Below are 14,809 nucleotides of genomic sequence, written 5' to 3' on the forward strand. Positions count from 1 at the left end.
GGTCCAAGCTCTAAAGGTTGAGGCATACAATATATCTACGATAATGTATATTTATAAAGTTAATTCTTAAACTTAAACACGATTCATATATTGGGCACAGCTCCTTCCAAACTAAATTGTTATGTATATTACAGCCACTGTAAAATACTCTAATTGATTGTAAAGAGTGGCCGTTGAGTTTCTTGTATGTTCTTCTCACGAGTTCAACTTTTTCCAAACATGTGGTAAATTCAGTAATTTAAAAGAATGTTATGTTTTTAAAGTGATAACCCTCACTTCTTGGATTAATACACAAATAAAATTTAAAAAACATTTTTTTTTAAGTAAAGAGAATTTTATAACGAGTCGGTACTCGAACGGTTAGCTCAGTTGGTTAGAGCACCGGCACTTAACGCTGGAGGTCGTTCGGAGGGTTCGAATCCCGCATCGTTCATAAAATTTTGTTGTTCAAATTTTATTTGTGAATTTAAAAGAAATCATTATAGTGACTATTCAAAAGCGCAAAGTTTAAGCCTAATTGAATTAAGTTTATTTGACTTTGACTAAACCTAAATGCAAAATTATCCGCGCTGGTATCATTGATTGCCAGTTCTCGGGCATACAACAAATCTGTGGCTGCAATATTGTAAGACTCACCTTCAATACAATATCTTGCGCAATTCACATTGAAGCCAATGACTCACAGACAACACTGACAAACGTTTGTCTGTATGTGTCAATAGAATCAAAACACAAAAAACCGATAACATTGAGGGCATTTTATACCTACTTCATTGACTTCCCATGATTTTTACAGTAAGGCTAATAAATTCAACATCATCATGGTCATTTTAATCTTACTGTATCTTTTGTTAACAATCTTAGTAATAACAACAAGGTTGTTATTAAGCCGTGTGCACACTGACGTAATTTATACCAGCGGATAAAAATTTCAAAACATTATTTAAAAATATACTTAGTCTGGCCATAAATACTTTTATAATTAAAAATAAACATAATATTACATTCGAATTTGGAATCTGTCGTTTTTATATCTCTTATCTCTTCTCGTTTTGGCGCCAAAACATTGTACAATACTTTGGCGATATTAAAATGGAGTGGTGTGAGAACCAAATCGCTGTGATTGCATTACATAAAGAAGGTATTACATATAGAAGACAATTTTTAAAACTGTCCTCCATACGCTTGGTATTATTAAAATGTGTGTGTACCGGGCTATTAATAGGTAGGTACAATGAGACAATGAGAAAAATAGAATAGGGTAGTAAAATCGAAACAACTGCGGAACGCAAAGGGAGGTCACTGAAAAAAATTGTTTACGGATAATATTTTTATTATAAAAGCACTAAAGAAGCTTCCTAATTGGTCGACAGAATGCAACGTGGGCACTATCCGACTTCAGTGAGAGTTTGATGGGGGATTAACTATGAAGGAGTGACTGAGCCATACTTTTGTGAAAAACGTATCAAAACATCGTTACAAGTGTATCAAGATACCATTCTTAAGAAGGTAGTGAAGCTCCTTAACAACACCATGTTCAATAACCAAGAATGGTCCTTCCAGCAAGACTCGGCGCCGTGTCTTAAGGCTCGGTCTACGGAGTCTTGTTTGGAAACCAACGTTTCGGACTTCATCAGAGCTGAAGACTGGCCGTCGTCTAGTCCGGATCTTAATCCACTGGATTATGATTTCTGTTCAGTTTTAGAGAGTACGGCTAGCTGTAAACGCCATGATAATTTGGAGTCACTAAAACAATCAGTAGGATTGGCAGTGAGGAATTTTTTTTTTCGTTGTTTCAGTCTTTATGGCAAGACTAGGTTTACTTGGCGTCCAACATTGGACATAAATAAAACAACACGAGGTTATGAAAGAACACATTTATTCATCTTATATAGTATCTTAGGGCGCTAATCTATTAGACATTGTATCATTTTTTGCTTAGTATACATACAGACCGGCATATGAAACAAATTATGACCTCTATTTGAAGTGGAAACAATGACACAAAAATATTAAATTTAATCAAATATCTTCGTAATGATACTGTTGTGGGTTGTACGTGTTGTACAGTGACGTCACAAATGGTTAATTTGAATCATTTTTAACATGTGTGGTGTACTTTAGCAATTTTAAAGCTTATTTTTGTATTTCACGAATTGCTATCACACAATACCAAAATATATACAATACAGCGAATCCTTAAAGTAAAATTTGATATATTTTGTACACACCCACTTTAAAATAGAGATATTGTCAGCTTAATAAATAGTTTCTGTAGTACTTATCTTTAGGTTGTTAATAAAAATGAAATCATTTTAATACTATAATTTGGCGAAAGTTCCACCAGGGTTTAAAGTTATGTTAGCGGCGGGATTAACCAGTTTTCTGCAAATACTAGGGAGGCATTTACTCACATTGCTTCCACCAAAATGATTATTATTACTCTACTCTATGACGTTCTATACGCATGTGAGGACATATCATTCGCACTCTAATAATGGCTCGGTATCCACAAAAGGGGAGAGGAGAGGAGATGTAGTCTTCTAACTAATCAGATTTCGTTATTTTCACATCTCCTCTCCCCTTAGCTTCGGTGGAAAGAGGACTCAAGCGGAGAGGAGAGAAGATATCTCATGTGTCAATAGAATATTGTGCCGCGTCGTGCGATCAAGCGGCTGCCTTTTTTCCCCGCTGCCTTCTCCCCGCCACTCGCACACCCGAAAGCGTTCCTATAAACATAGCTCACATCTCCACACCGCTCTGGTGGAAATAACCTGTCAGCTTCGCGGCTTATCTCCTCTCAACTCCGCTTTGGTGGATACCGGGCCCTACTCGTGTGTTATTGTGCGAATCGGGTACTAAATTCGACATACATACCTTGAACTGAATAAATATTTTACATTGCTGCTTATATTCCAAGAATATTTTAAACAACTGGAGTACATGCAGCAATGTATACATATATGTAAAGAAATCATTGTATATCAGTCGAAGCTTATTATGGTATGGACGTGAATTGGCTTCACGTACAGAATGTCATTTCTTTCGCTAATAGAGTTCATAATTAATAGCTGTCATGACATCAAATGTAACACGTTACATTCCACTCATTATATACTAGAATATTGTTCCGTCTGTTGACTACAAAGTACCTAAGTATATCAATTATACAATAAATAAACACACAGATATTATGTACAATATTTACAATTATAAATCAAAAAGGAAACCTCTACAAATACATATTACAATATACATATTGTGAACTATATTAAAAGTACAATACAGATTATTGAAATTAGAATTACTTGTTGAATAAAACCATTCAAGCTCTCTCTTTCCATATAGGTACTACACGGCCACATAATCTTTGGACCTCGCTGGAACATGAAGTCCCCTCCCGTTCCCCTATCACTCCCTCGCACTCGTCCTGTTGCGTAAGTACGGTCTGCAGATCCATTACCGTTAGGTACATGTCGTGATATTTTCGTATTAACACTGCTTTGCTTTTGAAGTTTCATTGTTACGTTTTGACTTTTGTTGTTAATAGTTCTGTAGTTTCTGTTGTTCGGTATAATAGTAAATGGCAGAAAATTAAATACGTTTTTAACTTAACGCTGATTCTTTCTTTAATTTTCATCATTATAATTATAATAATTAGTATCACTACACAACACCTTTACATCAATCTATAATATTGAAAAAAATAATCGTTGTTTATTTATTAATTATGTCGTAGTGATGCTTGTTTTGCGCACGGTAACAAGGCGAGGATGTGACGTCATTGACGTCAGGTCCATAGATAAGTAAGGCCGTAATTATTGACCTAAAATTATAGCTGATAGCATAAAAAATATAAATTAATATAATAATAATGAACTATTATAAATAAGGTGCTATGATAAACTTCTAATGTTAACTATATTTATTATTTATTTACATTATTGCTGTTTATTCTACACAAAAGTCACATATAAATAAGTATACACATAAAGTAGAACTAGCTGTTGTTCTTAAAAGTAAATCAGTAAGGACATAGGAGACGGATTACTGTAAGTACCTACATATTTACATTTATCGAGCCATTTTGAACTTAATCAAAGAATCAAAATAAAGAAAAAAAAATCTCAACTCGATATAATAATTTCTTTTAATTTGTCATTTAAATTATTTGTGTCCAGTCTCATCGTCTGATTGGGTTATACAGATTGTACTACCCATATAGTATACAGCATGGAGCTCGGGTTGAACTACTTAACTGTGATCATAAATAAATATTCAAAAATAAAAATATAAAACTCACATAAATATATCAATTTTCCGTAATATCATTTCGGAACATCCTGTAAGAAATCTAGTAGCCGCGCGCTAGAGTAGGCACTGACTCTTCGTGCAGACGGCACGACGTAAGGGTGATTAAAATTTTCTTTCCTAAATATATAATTTGTTTGTTTGAAAATTATAAAATTTCAATTAATCAATTTAAATTTAGGAATAATTTTTAACGATTAAGCTTAAATAGTTCTACCCGTGTGTCCATTTAATGTCATCGCTTTATAATATCTTACTACTCAATGCTCATGATTCTATAAATTTATTTTTTAACTAATTTTCTTGTTCTGAATTTGAACTGTTGGTATAATTTCAAGATTAATATAGTAAATGTTTTGTTTCTGAATCGAAGTAAACATTTATACAGATAGAATATTTTTTATTATTTTATTACTAGCTTCTTAAAAAGTGTCGCCTTAAGTTACAAAGGGTACCTTTGTCCTCATCTTAAATAAAAAAAAATTAAACTTTTATTAGTAAAATGTACTCTGTGTCCTGTCCTGTAACTACACCTGACAAACTGCTGAGTTTATTAAACGTTAAGAATTTCATAAAGCTTGAGTGAGTAGTAACAGTAATAAAATAAATTCAAATTCTCAGTTATACCAAACCAAATAGGTTAACAATAAAAGAATTATTAATATTCGCACTGTACTAGTGGGGTGTGCCGACACTTCCCACAATTAATGCAACGTTTAGCTCGTGTTATTCTATGTCACATAACTATTATTAATTAATGTTCTAAATTAAACCATTTGTAATCCTTTGCTCAAGCTCTCGACGTGTTCCTTGGCTTTCATCCTCAGCGCAGCGATAGATGAGGAGCGCGGGTCAGGGGCCGCAGGGGGTGCGGGGGCCGCGGGCGCCGGGGGGGTGAGGTAGCTGGGGTAGCCTGAAGGTGGGTGGCTCAGGAAACCTGTAAGTAATAAGGTAATGGATGTGATGAAGAGGCTATCATAAGCATTGACTGATAAATTTGATCCGATGAATACTAAGATATTAATGTTGACCCGGATATTTTTGAAGTTATAGGTACTTCTTTAGGCGCGTTATGAAAAAATTATGAGAGTGAAATTTTAAGATGCGCACGCATCACTCTAACACAAAAGTAACAAGGTGAAGTTGGTTGCTAAAATTTTCTGACGCTTGCGACATTAGATTTTTTTTTGGTTTCTACGTCCATTATTAGGGCAGGCAAAGGGATCAAGCCCATGCAGCCGTATTCGCTATTTAATAATTAATTGTCAAAGCCATCTTTGTCCATGTCCATGGTCCAGTAATATCACTAGCTACGAATTAAGATGTCTTTCAAACCAAAAAACACAAATAGCATCTTCACCTATTTTTATAGAAGAGAATTTTTTTCAGGTAGCCATGCTGTACCGGAAACACCAAATAAGAAACTTCATTCCAAAGCTTAGTTGTACGTGGAAGAAAGTTCCTTGAAAACCGCACTGTGGAGGAACGCCACACATCCAAATGGTGGGAATGAATTTCTAACTTGTTGCGTGTCGTGCTAAGGTGGAATTTGGCACTAGGAATCAGGTCGAACAGGTCTTCGGAACATTTCCCATACTACTGATGGAGGTAGAAATAGGCGCTGCTGTGGTACTAGCCAGCGGCCCTTAAAAAATTCGGGAAGTTCCAAGGGATATGACTTAGGGCATTTATGGGAGCTTCGTTTGCACAGGATGCCAGCTAGATTATGGGTACCACAACGGTCCTTATTTCTGCCGTGAAGCATTATTGTGTTTCGGTTTGAAGGGCGAAGTAGCTAGTGAAATTATTGGGCAAATGAGACTTAACATCTTATGTTTCACTGATGATTGCAATTGTAGTGCCACTCAGAATTTATGGGTTTTCTCAAGAATTCTTAGCTGCACTGCATTGTAATAGGCAGGGTGAGTCAATAACCATCAGCTGAACGTCCTGCTGGTCTCGTCCTAAATTGTCATAAAAAAACTCAGGGCTAAGAAGCCTCCTATAAATAATGTGTCAGTAAACTAACCCGGCAGCGCTGTGAGCAGAGGGGGCGCAAGCCAGGGGTCGACAGGGAGACCCAGACCAGCCAGACGCGGCACGGGCGCGCAGCCGTACTCTGACAGACCCAGCCGCGCCGCTTCCATCTTCTCCTGACGACGCCATTTTGCGCGACGGTTTTGGAACCACACCTGAAACATTAATAACAGATTTATAAGTATTTAACAAGCCTAGGGAGTGAATATGCATTAATTTGATAAGGCATCAATCGTGATATAAAAGAGACGTGTGTCCATTTCACTCACTATCATTATAAGAACTACCTCGCACATATGGCACTTTTTTATATATCTTGAGGTGGCAAACAGACAAAAGGCTGATGTGATGGGGAGTGGTGAGGCAACCGCCCCTGCGTTAGCGGCCTTCAAGGAGTATGCTCTTTTCTTGAAGGTCCCTCAGTCGTATCTGTTCGAAAAACAGCAGCGGGTGATTAATTCCATAAATTGGCTGTGCGAGGCAAGAAATTTCTAGCAAAACGCGCGGTCGTGGAATGCCAGACGTCAATGTGATGCGGCTGGAATTAACAGTTTGACGTAATGTCCGGTGGTGAAATTCGGTCGCTAGTATCAACCCGTACCACTCCTCTGAGCATTCCCTGTGATAAATGTGGTAGAAGATACAGAGAGAACATCTCTATGCAACGCCAAAGGATCAAGCGGATCGGAGATGACTTGATCGTCGATTATTCGAGCCGCTCTTTGTTGTTTGGGGATATTTAAATGGAAGAAAATGGTACTGGGGAGCGCCTGCCCAAAGGTGAGAACAGCGCTATGTGAGGCCGAATTTGCGACTAATATAGATGAAGGCTGTGAATTATAGATAAGTAGTGTCTCGCCTTTCTGAGTACCTACACTAAGAGGCTTGCTACTGGCTGGGTATGCCCATTACGAAAACACCACCAACTTTATAAAACTAACCTTAAACTCTTTGCTATCAAATTTCAGACATCACCAAGAAGTGACATTACGGACCCAAAAGAGAGACTCATAATGATCAACCAACATACACGCAATGAAACACACAATACATAAAATACATTGCATGTTTACCATGTCGTCTATTTATAACTTAACGGAATACATCTAATATCATAAATAAAAACACAAATAATCAAAGTTTCGTGAAACAACGAAAACATTCCCAAACAATAGTGAACTCAACACATAAATGAAGTGAATCATAGTTCAGTATAATTGATGCGCCATCTATTATCCCATTACATCCAACTTTCTTCAACAACTGTCATATATCAACGACTAACACGTCAAACAAAACTTTGAAGCATGAAACACGAACTCAATCATACAAATGTACTGTTATTGTGTCGGTTACCCTATGCAAAGTTCTGCTAACCTTAACTATGATGCATAGAGTTGAGTTTTGTATGACATGAAAGTGATACTATGATTCCAGTGTCAAATTGTAGTGTCAAATGAAATATATCCAGATGGAAAACTGAGGAAATATACATGGAGCTCGCGTGACTTAAACGTTACTGATACGACGCTACTAGTGAGTAGATACTGAACAGAGGAAATCAAAAAATTTTAATAAAAAAGAATTGAGACATACCCAACATAGGCCGCTATTCGAAAGTATACAATTATAGCCAACGTTGATGACTAACGCGGCGAGACCGAATTTTTATTCACTTTTGTTCCGTGCCGATCGTAGCAACAAGAAGGGCCACAGTTTATAACAATATTTAACAGGGAGGGCACAATTCAGAGTGTTTTAAAGACCGTTTTTTTTCTAGTGTATCTTGTACTGTCTCTGAAATCAACTTTCAAAATCAAGGGGTTTTAAATTGAGTGATGTTATGAACTATCGGTTATACGTGTTAACGATATATAAAAGTTAGCTTATGCAACTTTGTAAAAGATCCTGCACCTTGGGAATAATATCCGCCTCACAGGCTGTATTATGAATAAATTTTATTAAAAACAAGAGGCCTTTTGAGTTTTTTGGTTTCGTTTATCAGAGACATACTTTTCGAATGGAAGATTTTGATGTTTCATTATATTAATTTAAGTTTGAATGTATTTGAATTTGAATTCGAAAAATTCATGTGGAAAACTTGTTGTGCTTGTCATACTAGCGTTTAGTTTATTTATGGAATATTCCGTGTTTTTATTGCATTAAAATGCATCATACTATTTACATTCATTTCCATTACATGCCTTTTGGTCTATATCTTCTGAACTCTGTATGTTGTCACTTGGTGTTGTACGTTAACGATTTATATGGACGGTGTCTCATCGCATGTTAAGGTGTAATGCTCGTGTCTTTTTAAAATTGTGTGGAATTTAGCAATACCGAAACTAGGGCCAAAGCCCTTCAGCGTCCTTTGAAATAACTGAAAAGTACACTAGTAGCAGCTAGCGACGAGGACAATAGATATTTGACAGGATCACAATATTGTTTACTAAGTATAATATAATTATTGTGTACCTACCTAAGTTCTTACCACTTCTTACTACGATTGTCTCTAGAGATTGATATAAAGATCCATTATTTATTTACAAATGGCACTCTGGGAATCCTGTTATTTACAACGTACATTTTTGACACTACAAATCTAAGTTTACATCTCTAGTTAAATCCAATCAAAATACAAAATCAGATTCATTTGAGTCTACTTCTTAGGAAGATTTTCAGCCTCGAGAAAGTTCCCTTGTAGTTAAAATTATATATATTAAGTAACATTGGGGTAAATATAGTACCATAACCACATTCGTGTTTGTATGATAAAAATTCATTAAAATTTTTGATGAGTGATTATTAAATGAAAATTCTTGATAGTATTTCTGCTTTTGTTTGATTTTTAAAAACCACAATTATAGTGATTATGCTGTAATCCCTAGCACTCTATTGGTGGTGAGAGTTTATTATAAATGAATTCAGAATAATTTGTCAGAGTCGACGAAGTACACATACGATTTCTATGAATGAGAAGTTCAAAGGTTAGCACAGTACAACGAAAAAACTAACGTTACATACACAAATAAACAGTTAGAAGTGTAGTGAACAGTTTATGGCTAATTCTAATTAAATAATCGTTAAACAAATCTGCGCTTAATTCTTAATTACAATAGAAATAAACCTTGTAAAATACACGCGACACGCACGTTCGTGTGAAGCTTGAAATGAGCCATGCCACAGTGCAGGAAAATACAGTGTGCTAGCATTATTGTTCTTATAAATTGTCAGTGGGTTATATAAGTGGTTCTTTTTTGTTGAATAAAATGAGTTTCACTGATTCAAATGCAATAATTAAATGAAACGAAATTATTTGTAACTGAATTAAAACATTATTTATTTACTTTATAAATAACCTATACAATAGAAGAATTTAAATTTTTTTAAAGAAGTTTTGCTAAATATATAGCTGGTCTGGCCATAAATATTATTATTGGCCAACTTATGAAGACGTTCAAGAATTCCACCTTCGCACGACACTCCACAAGTTAGGATATCATCCCCACTATCTGGATGTGTGGCGGTCCTTCACAGTGCGGTTTTCAAGGAGCTTTCTTCCTCGCACTACAAAGCTGTGGAATGATCTTCCTTGTGCGGTGTTTCCGGGTCGATACGACATGGGTACCTTCAAAAAAAGCGCGTACACCTTCCTTAAAGGCCGGCAATGCTCTTGTGATTCCTCTGATGTTGTAAGAGAATGTGGGCGGCGGTGATCACTTAACACCAGGTGACCCGTACGCTCGTTTGTCCTGCTATTCCATAAAAAAAGACGTTTACCACTTGTTCCTTACATAAGTTACAAACTGCCGATTGGTTTCACTTTTTCTTAATTTAATTGGACCAAAAAGTTAGAAGAGTTCTTTTAAATAGGTATATGGTAATATTTAAAAGGTTATAATATCTAGTTTCTGATCTTGCAACTGATGCAGAATAGAAGATATTATTACTGCAATATGTTCGAGAGCCATACGTTCATTCTTATTCTAAATATTTTGAAATAGATATTTATTTAAATCTACCTACATGATATTTTGATTTAAAAAGTTCAGAATGAACGTATACCTTATAAACTTATTTACCGAAAAATATTTAGGGTAGGTTAGTTCCTTAGATAATCGAGAAGTTCTTGTTGTTGCCAATACATAAAATCAGTTGCTTCACAATAATCACACCATTATATCAATTTTGATCCTATCTGCATTTATTTTTTCAAACAGTATACTCAGCTATCTATCTACTGAGTTCAACATTCCGAGCTTGTATTTCAATGAATAAGATAAAAATTTTAATTTCTTGTAGTAAGTAGTGCGAATAAATAATATTATAATTTCGGTTCAAGCGGAATGAATAGAAATACCAAAGAAATACTCATTTTAATGTTTAATAAGACGCGAGCAAAACTCCTTCGCACCTTTTTTACACACTTTTTACCAGCTTCACCTACATGTATGTTTGTTTGGCGCGATTTTGACCCACTTTAAACGGCCAGATTTCGTTCAAACTTCGTAGATAGAACGAGAACCGATGACAATACATTCATTTGAAATAATTATTCCATTTTTCAATTGGCAAAATAAGATTTTTGTTAATTTATATAACTTTTATCTATCGTCTAAAAGGCAGGAATTGATGTTAATTTTAACTTTCAACCATTATTTTTAACCGATTTATCTAATATTAGGAAATTTTTGCATACCAATTATAAGAGAATTTTTAATTAACAATGCAAAAATTAGCTTAAAAAACTAAAAAATACGCATTTATAATTAAATAAAAAGAAGGAAATAATTTTTTTTTCGTTCGGTTTTCTGTAAAAAGCGTGTTGTTTAGTTTTTTTTAACTACTAATTATTCAGATAAAAATCTCTCGATAGGTACATCCCAACGGCTGCATGCGACACTGATAGTTTGTAAGAACTATTTATATGTAGACTGTGGCAACCGCGACAGCACGTTATCCGCTGGTTGACTTACCTAACGCACACTGTATAATCATTTCGGTAATCAAATTACACAAGAACAAACTACGACAAATGAGTGGAGTCGCACTAATTAATAACAATATCGTGTCGCGGCCGCTCTACGTTGCTCCTGCAGTTATTGTTACACGCGATCTTTGACAAATTTTCTTTTAGTTGTGTTTATGTTATTCTATTTATTATATGTAATAGAAGAATCTTGAAAAACTCAAAAATTCTGAGCGGCACTGCAATTGTGCTCGTCTCCTTGAGACATAAGATATTAAGTCTCATTAGCCCAGTAATTTCACTAGCTACAGCGCCCTTCAGACCGAAATACATTAATGCTTCCACATTACTGCTTCACGGCAGAAATAGGCACCGTAGTGGAACCCATAATCATTCCGGCATATGTGCAAAGGAGCCTCCCACTGGTATATTGGCTATAAGTTAGCAACGATGATAAGTAGTCAAATTTATTATTAATGATTACGTTGTAACCCTTAAAAGTTACTTACACAGAAGTACCTACTGATTTATTCTATTAATATTATAATAATATAATAATTTATGATATTTTTGGACAACATATCCACACAAATACATACAAGTATGATGCATTTTAACGTAACAATGAAAAACGCACGTCCACAGTTTTCTCCCATTTTCTATATACTATAGTAGTCACTTACTAAAAATGTTCAACGAAAGCTAAATCGCGTTTAATTTATCGAAACATTTGATCTAAATACAAGTTGATCCAATCACGAACAGCGGGAACTCAACTCTCAATTATTCAAAAACAAATTCAATAAAATCGTAATAATAAAACAAACTACGTCACTCCGCCCGCGCCAACTGTCGCGCCACAGATAAAAAACAATCCAACTCGAACATGACAGATGTCAGATTTGATTCGAGAACTCGCCCTGATTGGTTGACGTGCCCGTGATGTTTTATTGTAATTGTGTTACTGGCTGCCTGCGGTGCGTGGCCGAAACTTTTAGAATTTACTACTTATAAAAATGCCTATAAATTAATAATAATCATGCGATCTCTACATAAAATATTCACGTTAAAAAATATGAAGTTTTTTGGTATATTGGCTACTAGTGGGAGGCTCCTTTGCACTGGATGCCGGCTAGATTATGGGTACCACAACGGCGCCTATTTCTGCCGTGAAGCAGTAATGTGTGAGCATTATTGTGTTGACCGAAATACTGAAGGGCGCCGTAGCTAGTGAAATTACTGGACAAACAGGACCTAACATCTTATGTCTCAAGGAGACGAGCGCAATTGTGGTGCTGATCAGAATTTTTGGGATTTTCAAGAATCCTGAGCCTGAAGAATATAGTACCACATTGCAATGGACAGGGCGTATCAATTGCTATCAGATGAACGTCCTGCTCATCTCGTCCTTTATTGTCATAAAAAAAATATTTCTACTAATGAACAGGACGTAAAAGATTCTTTGAGTATTATAATGATGTGGGGAACAAACATAACCCTGACACATTATTTACAACACGCGACATTTATTTGTTTGGGTGTCAGCGGTCCACTTTCAACCTCATACGTAATTCACGAGATCTCTCCACACACGCATAGTTTGTTTGTTTGTCAATACACATTTACCGCAGTGTCATTTTCAACTGGACAACTTTTTCAACTGTCAAAATTAGGGATCCGCGTATTGTAATATTGTACGTAGGGCTTGTTTGAAATGCTATTAATAGAATCAAATTCTGTCCGAAAGTGCTCTCTTGCAGTACTTTCTTCTGGATTGTAGGTATTTGTTGATATTCATACAAAGTTATATTAAATATGTCGTAGCCAAGAAGCGAGTACGAAGATGGTTCGGTATTCGTCTTAGCTCGGGTGTAATCGGATTGCGGTGCGAGTTCAGTCGAGAGCGGGCGCCGCCACCCCCTGAGCAGTCAGTCAGGGAAGAACTATCAAGCGAGGCGGTTGTGTCGCACGCGCATACCGGGAACACCACGTTTTTATTACGTAATCTATTATAGGTTTTAGCTAGTCATTATGAAGTGAAAAGTTTCTTGCTAATTATTTTATCGTGTGTTTGTATTTTGTAAGACTGTGTTTTACTTGCTGTAGTGTTAATCGTCATGACCATGACCGGCCTTGCCCCCGTCAAATATATCGTAGATAAGACCCAAATCTGCATGACTACCAACACACCATTAGCAATCAGTGACGTATCAAATCCTTCCACCACTAAATGTGACAACTGTGTGTTATTCAATCGCTCAATATTGCTTAGTTTCATCCACAAACAAGCTACGAAGGGTATCGGAATAGCGCTCTTGCCGCCGGGACCTTGCTCCGGATGCGAATGTTCCGGTTCGATTCCGCTCTCTACGGGTATCACATCCAGACAATCTCCCTAAACGTACTTATAATGTTATATACTATCTAGACTCCTTGAAATTCTAAGCTTACTTATTTTTTAGAGTTACGACTATTTGATATTATGTAAGTGGTATTTTTAGAGGTGTATGAAATTAAGTTGGATACGTTTGTAAAGGTAGAGATGAAAAACCGATAAAGAATGGCATTCGAAATATGTGACGGTTCTAAAAATATAAAAGGGATGCGTCATTTGAGTATGTCAAGAGCCAGGATGGGACACCGAGCTATTTGAAATGAAATCGGAATACTCTAGGGTACTTATCGACTCATTTAGTTGTATGCGGTAGATATCCCGACTGGCTCTCAGTTGAATGGACGAATGTCCAGCTTGGATATAGAGAATAGGACATTCGAATCTGCTACATTCGATCCGTGAATCGTAACACCAGCATCACATCATCAGGAACTCTCTGGGGGCAATGCATGCCCCGGGTCAGTAGATTTCAAATGAATAAGTTGGATTGGTATTATGCTTTCGGTGACTATTCTATGTTTAATATATAAAGTTTAATTAAATGCTACAAACTGTCTGTACGTGTCAGTTAAAAAGTCACGTATGAGCCGTGCGACGTGTAGCGTGACATGTGAGGACGGGACGCGGGACAGACTGTCGCCGCGAAGATACAATGCAGTAGGCTGGTGAAATAAAAGTTTGTATTGTATTTTACGAAATACCGTGCCGCTCAGAATTTTTGGATTTGGAAATTGGAAAACGGTCCTGGGTTCAAGTTCTTTTGACGTTGTGGTATTTAGTTGACGCCTAATAGACGAGTCTACACGACTACTTTTACCTTTGCCGTATAATATCGAATAAACATTCCAATTAGAAAATCGCATTGGTCGGAATATAACCGGCTCCTGGTGGATAAGAGGCTACGACATGTCTTTGCGCAACAGGAGCTCCAATCATTACATTATGAGGAGATAGTAAATACCTTCACGCATCGATCCAAAATATATTTTATTTACATAAACTTCCTTTCTAACGCGTATAAATCTGTGCCACACAGAGCGAGATAGCATGACGACAGAGAAAGGCATACATCGCCATCTTAGACGCAGCCTTCAGAC

At 36.2% G+C, this 14,809-nt stretch overlaps 1 protein-coding gene across 1 annotated transcript in view; it reads right to left on the reverse strand.

The window, feature by feature from the left end:
- Positions 1-5,078: 5,078 nt before the first annotated feature.
- Positions 5,079-14,809, reverse strand: part of LOC126970184 (retinal homeobox protein Rx1-like) — a 57,918-nt gene continuing 48,187 nt past the window's right edge. Inside the window, exons 3-4 of the mRNA XM_050815989.1 lie at positions 6,341-6,503; positions 5,079-5,248 (exon numbers count right to left, since the gene is read on the reverse strand). Coding sequence (XP_050671946.1) covers positions 5,079-5,248; positions 6,341-6,503 — 333 coding nt within the window. The remainder of the gene's footprint in view (positions 5,249-6,340; positions 6,504-14,809) is intronic.

Source organism: Leptidea sinapis, chromosome 1, assembly GCF_905404315.1.
Source record: "Leptidea sinapis chromosome 1, ilLepSina1.1, whole genome shotgun sequence".
NCBI lineage: Eukaryota > Metazoa > Arthropoda > Insecta > Lepidoptera > Pieridae > Leptidea > Leptidea sinapis.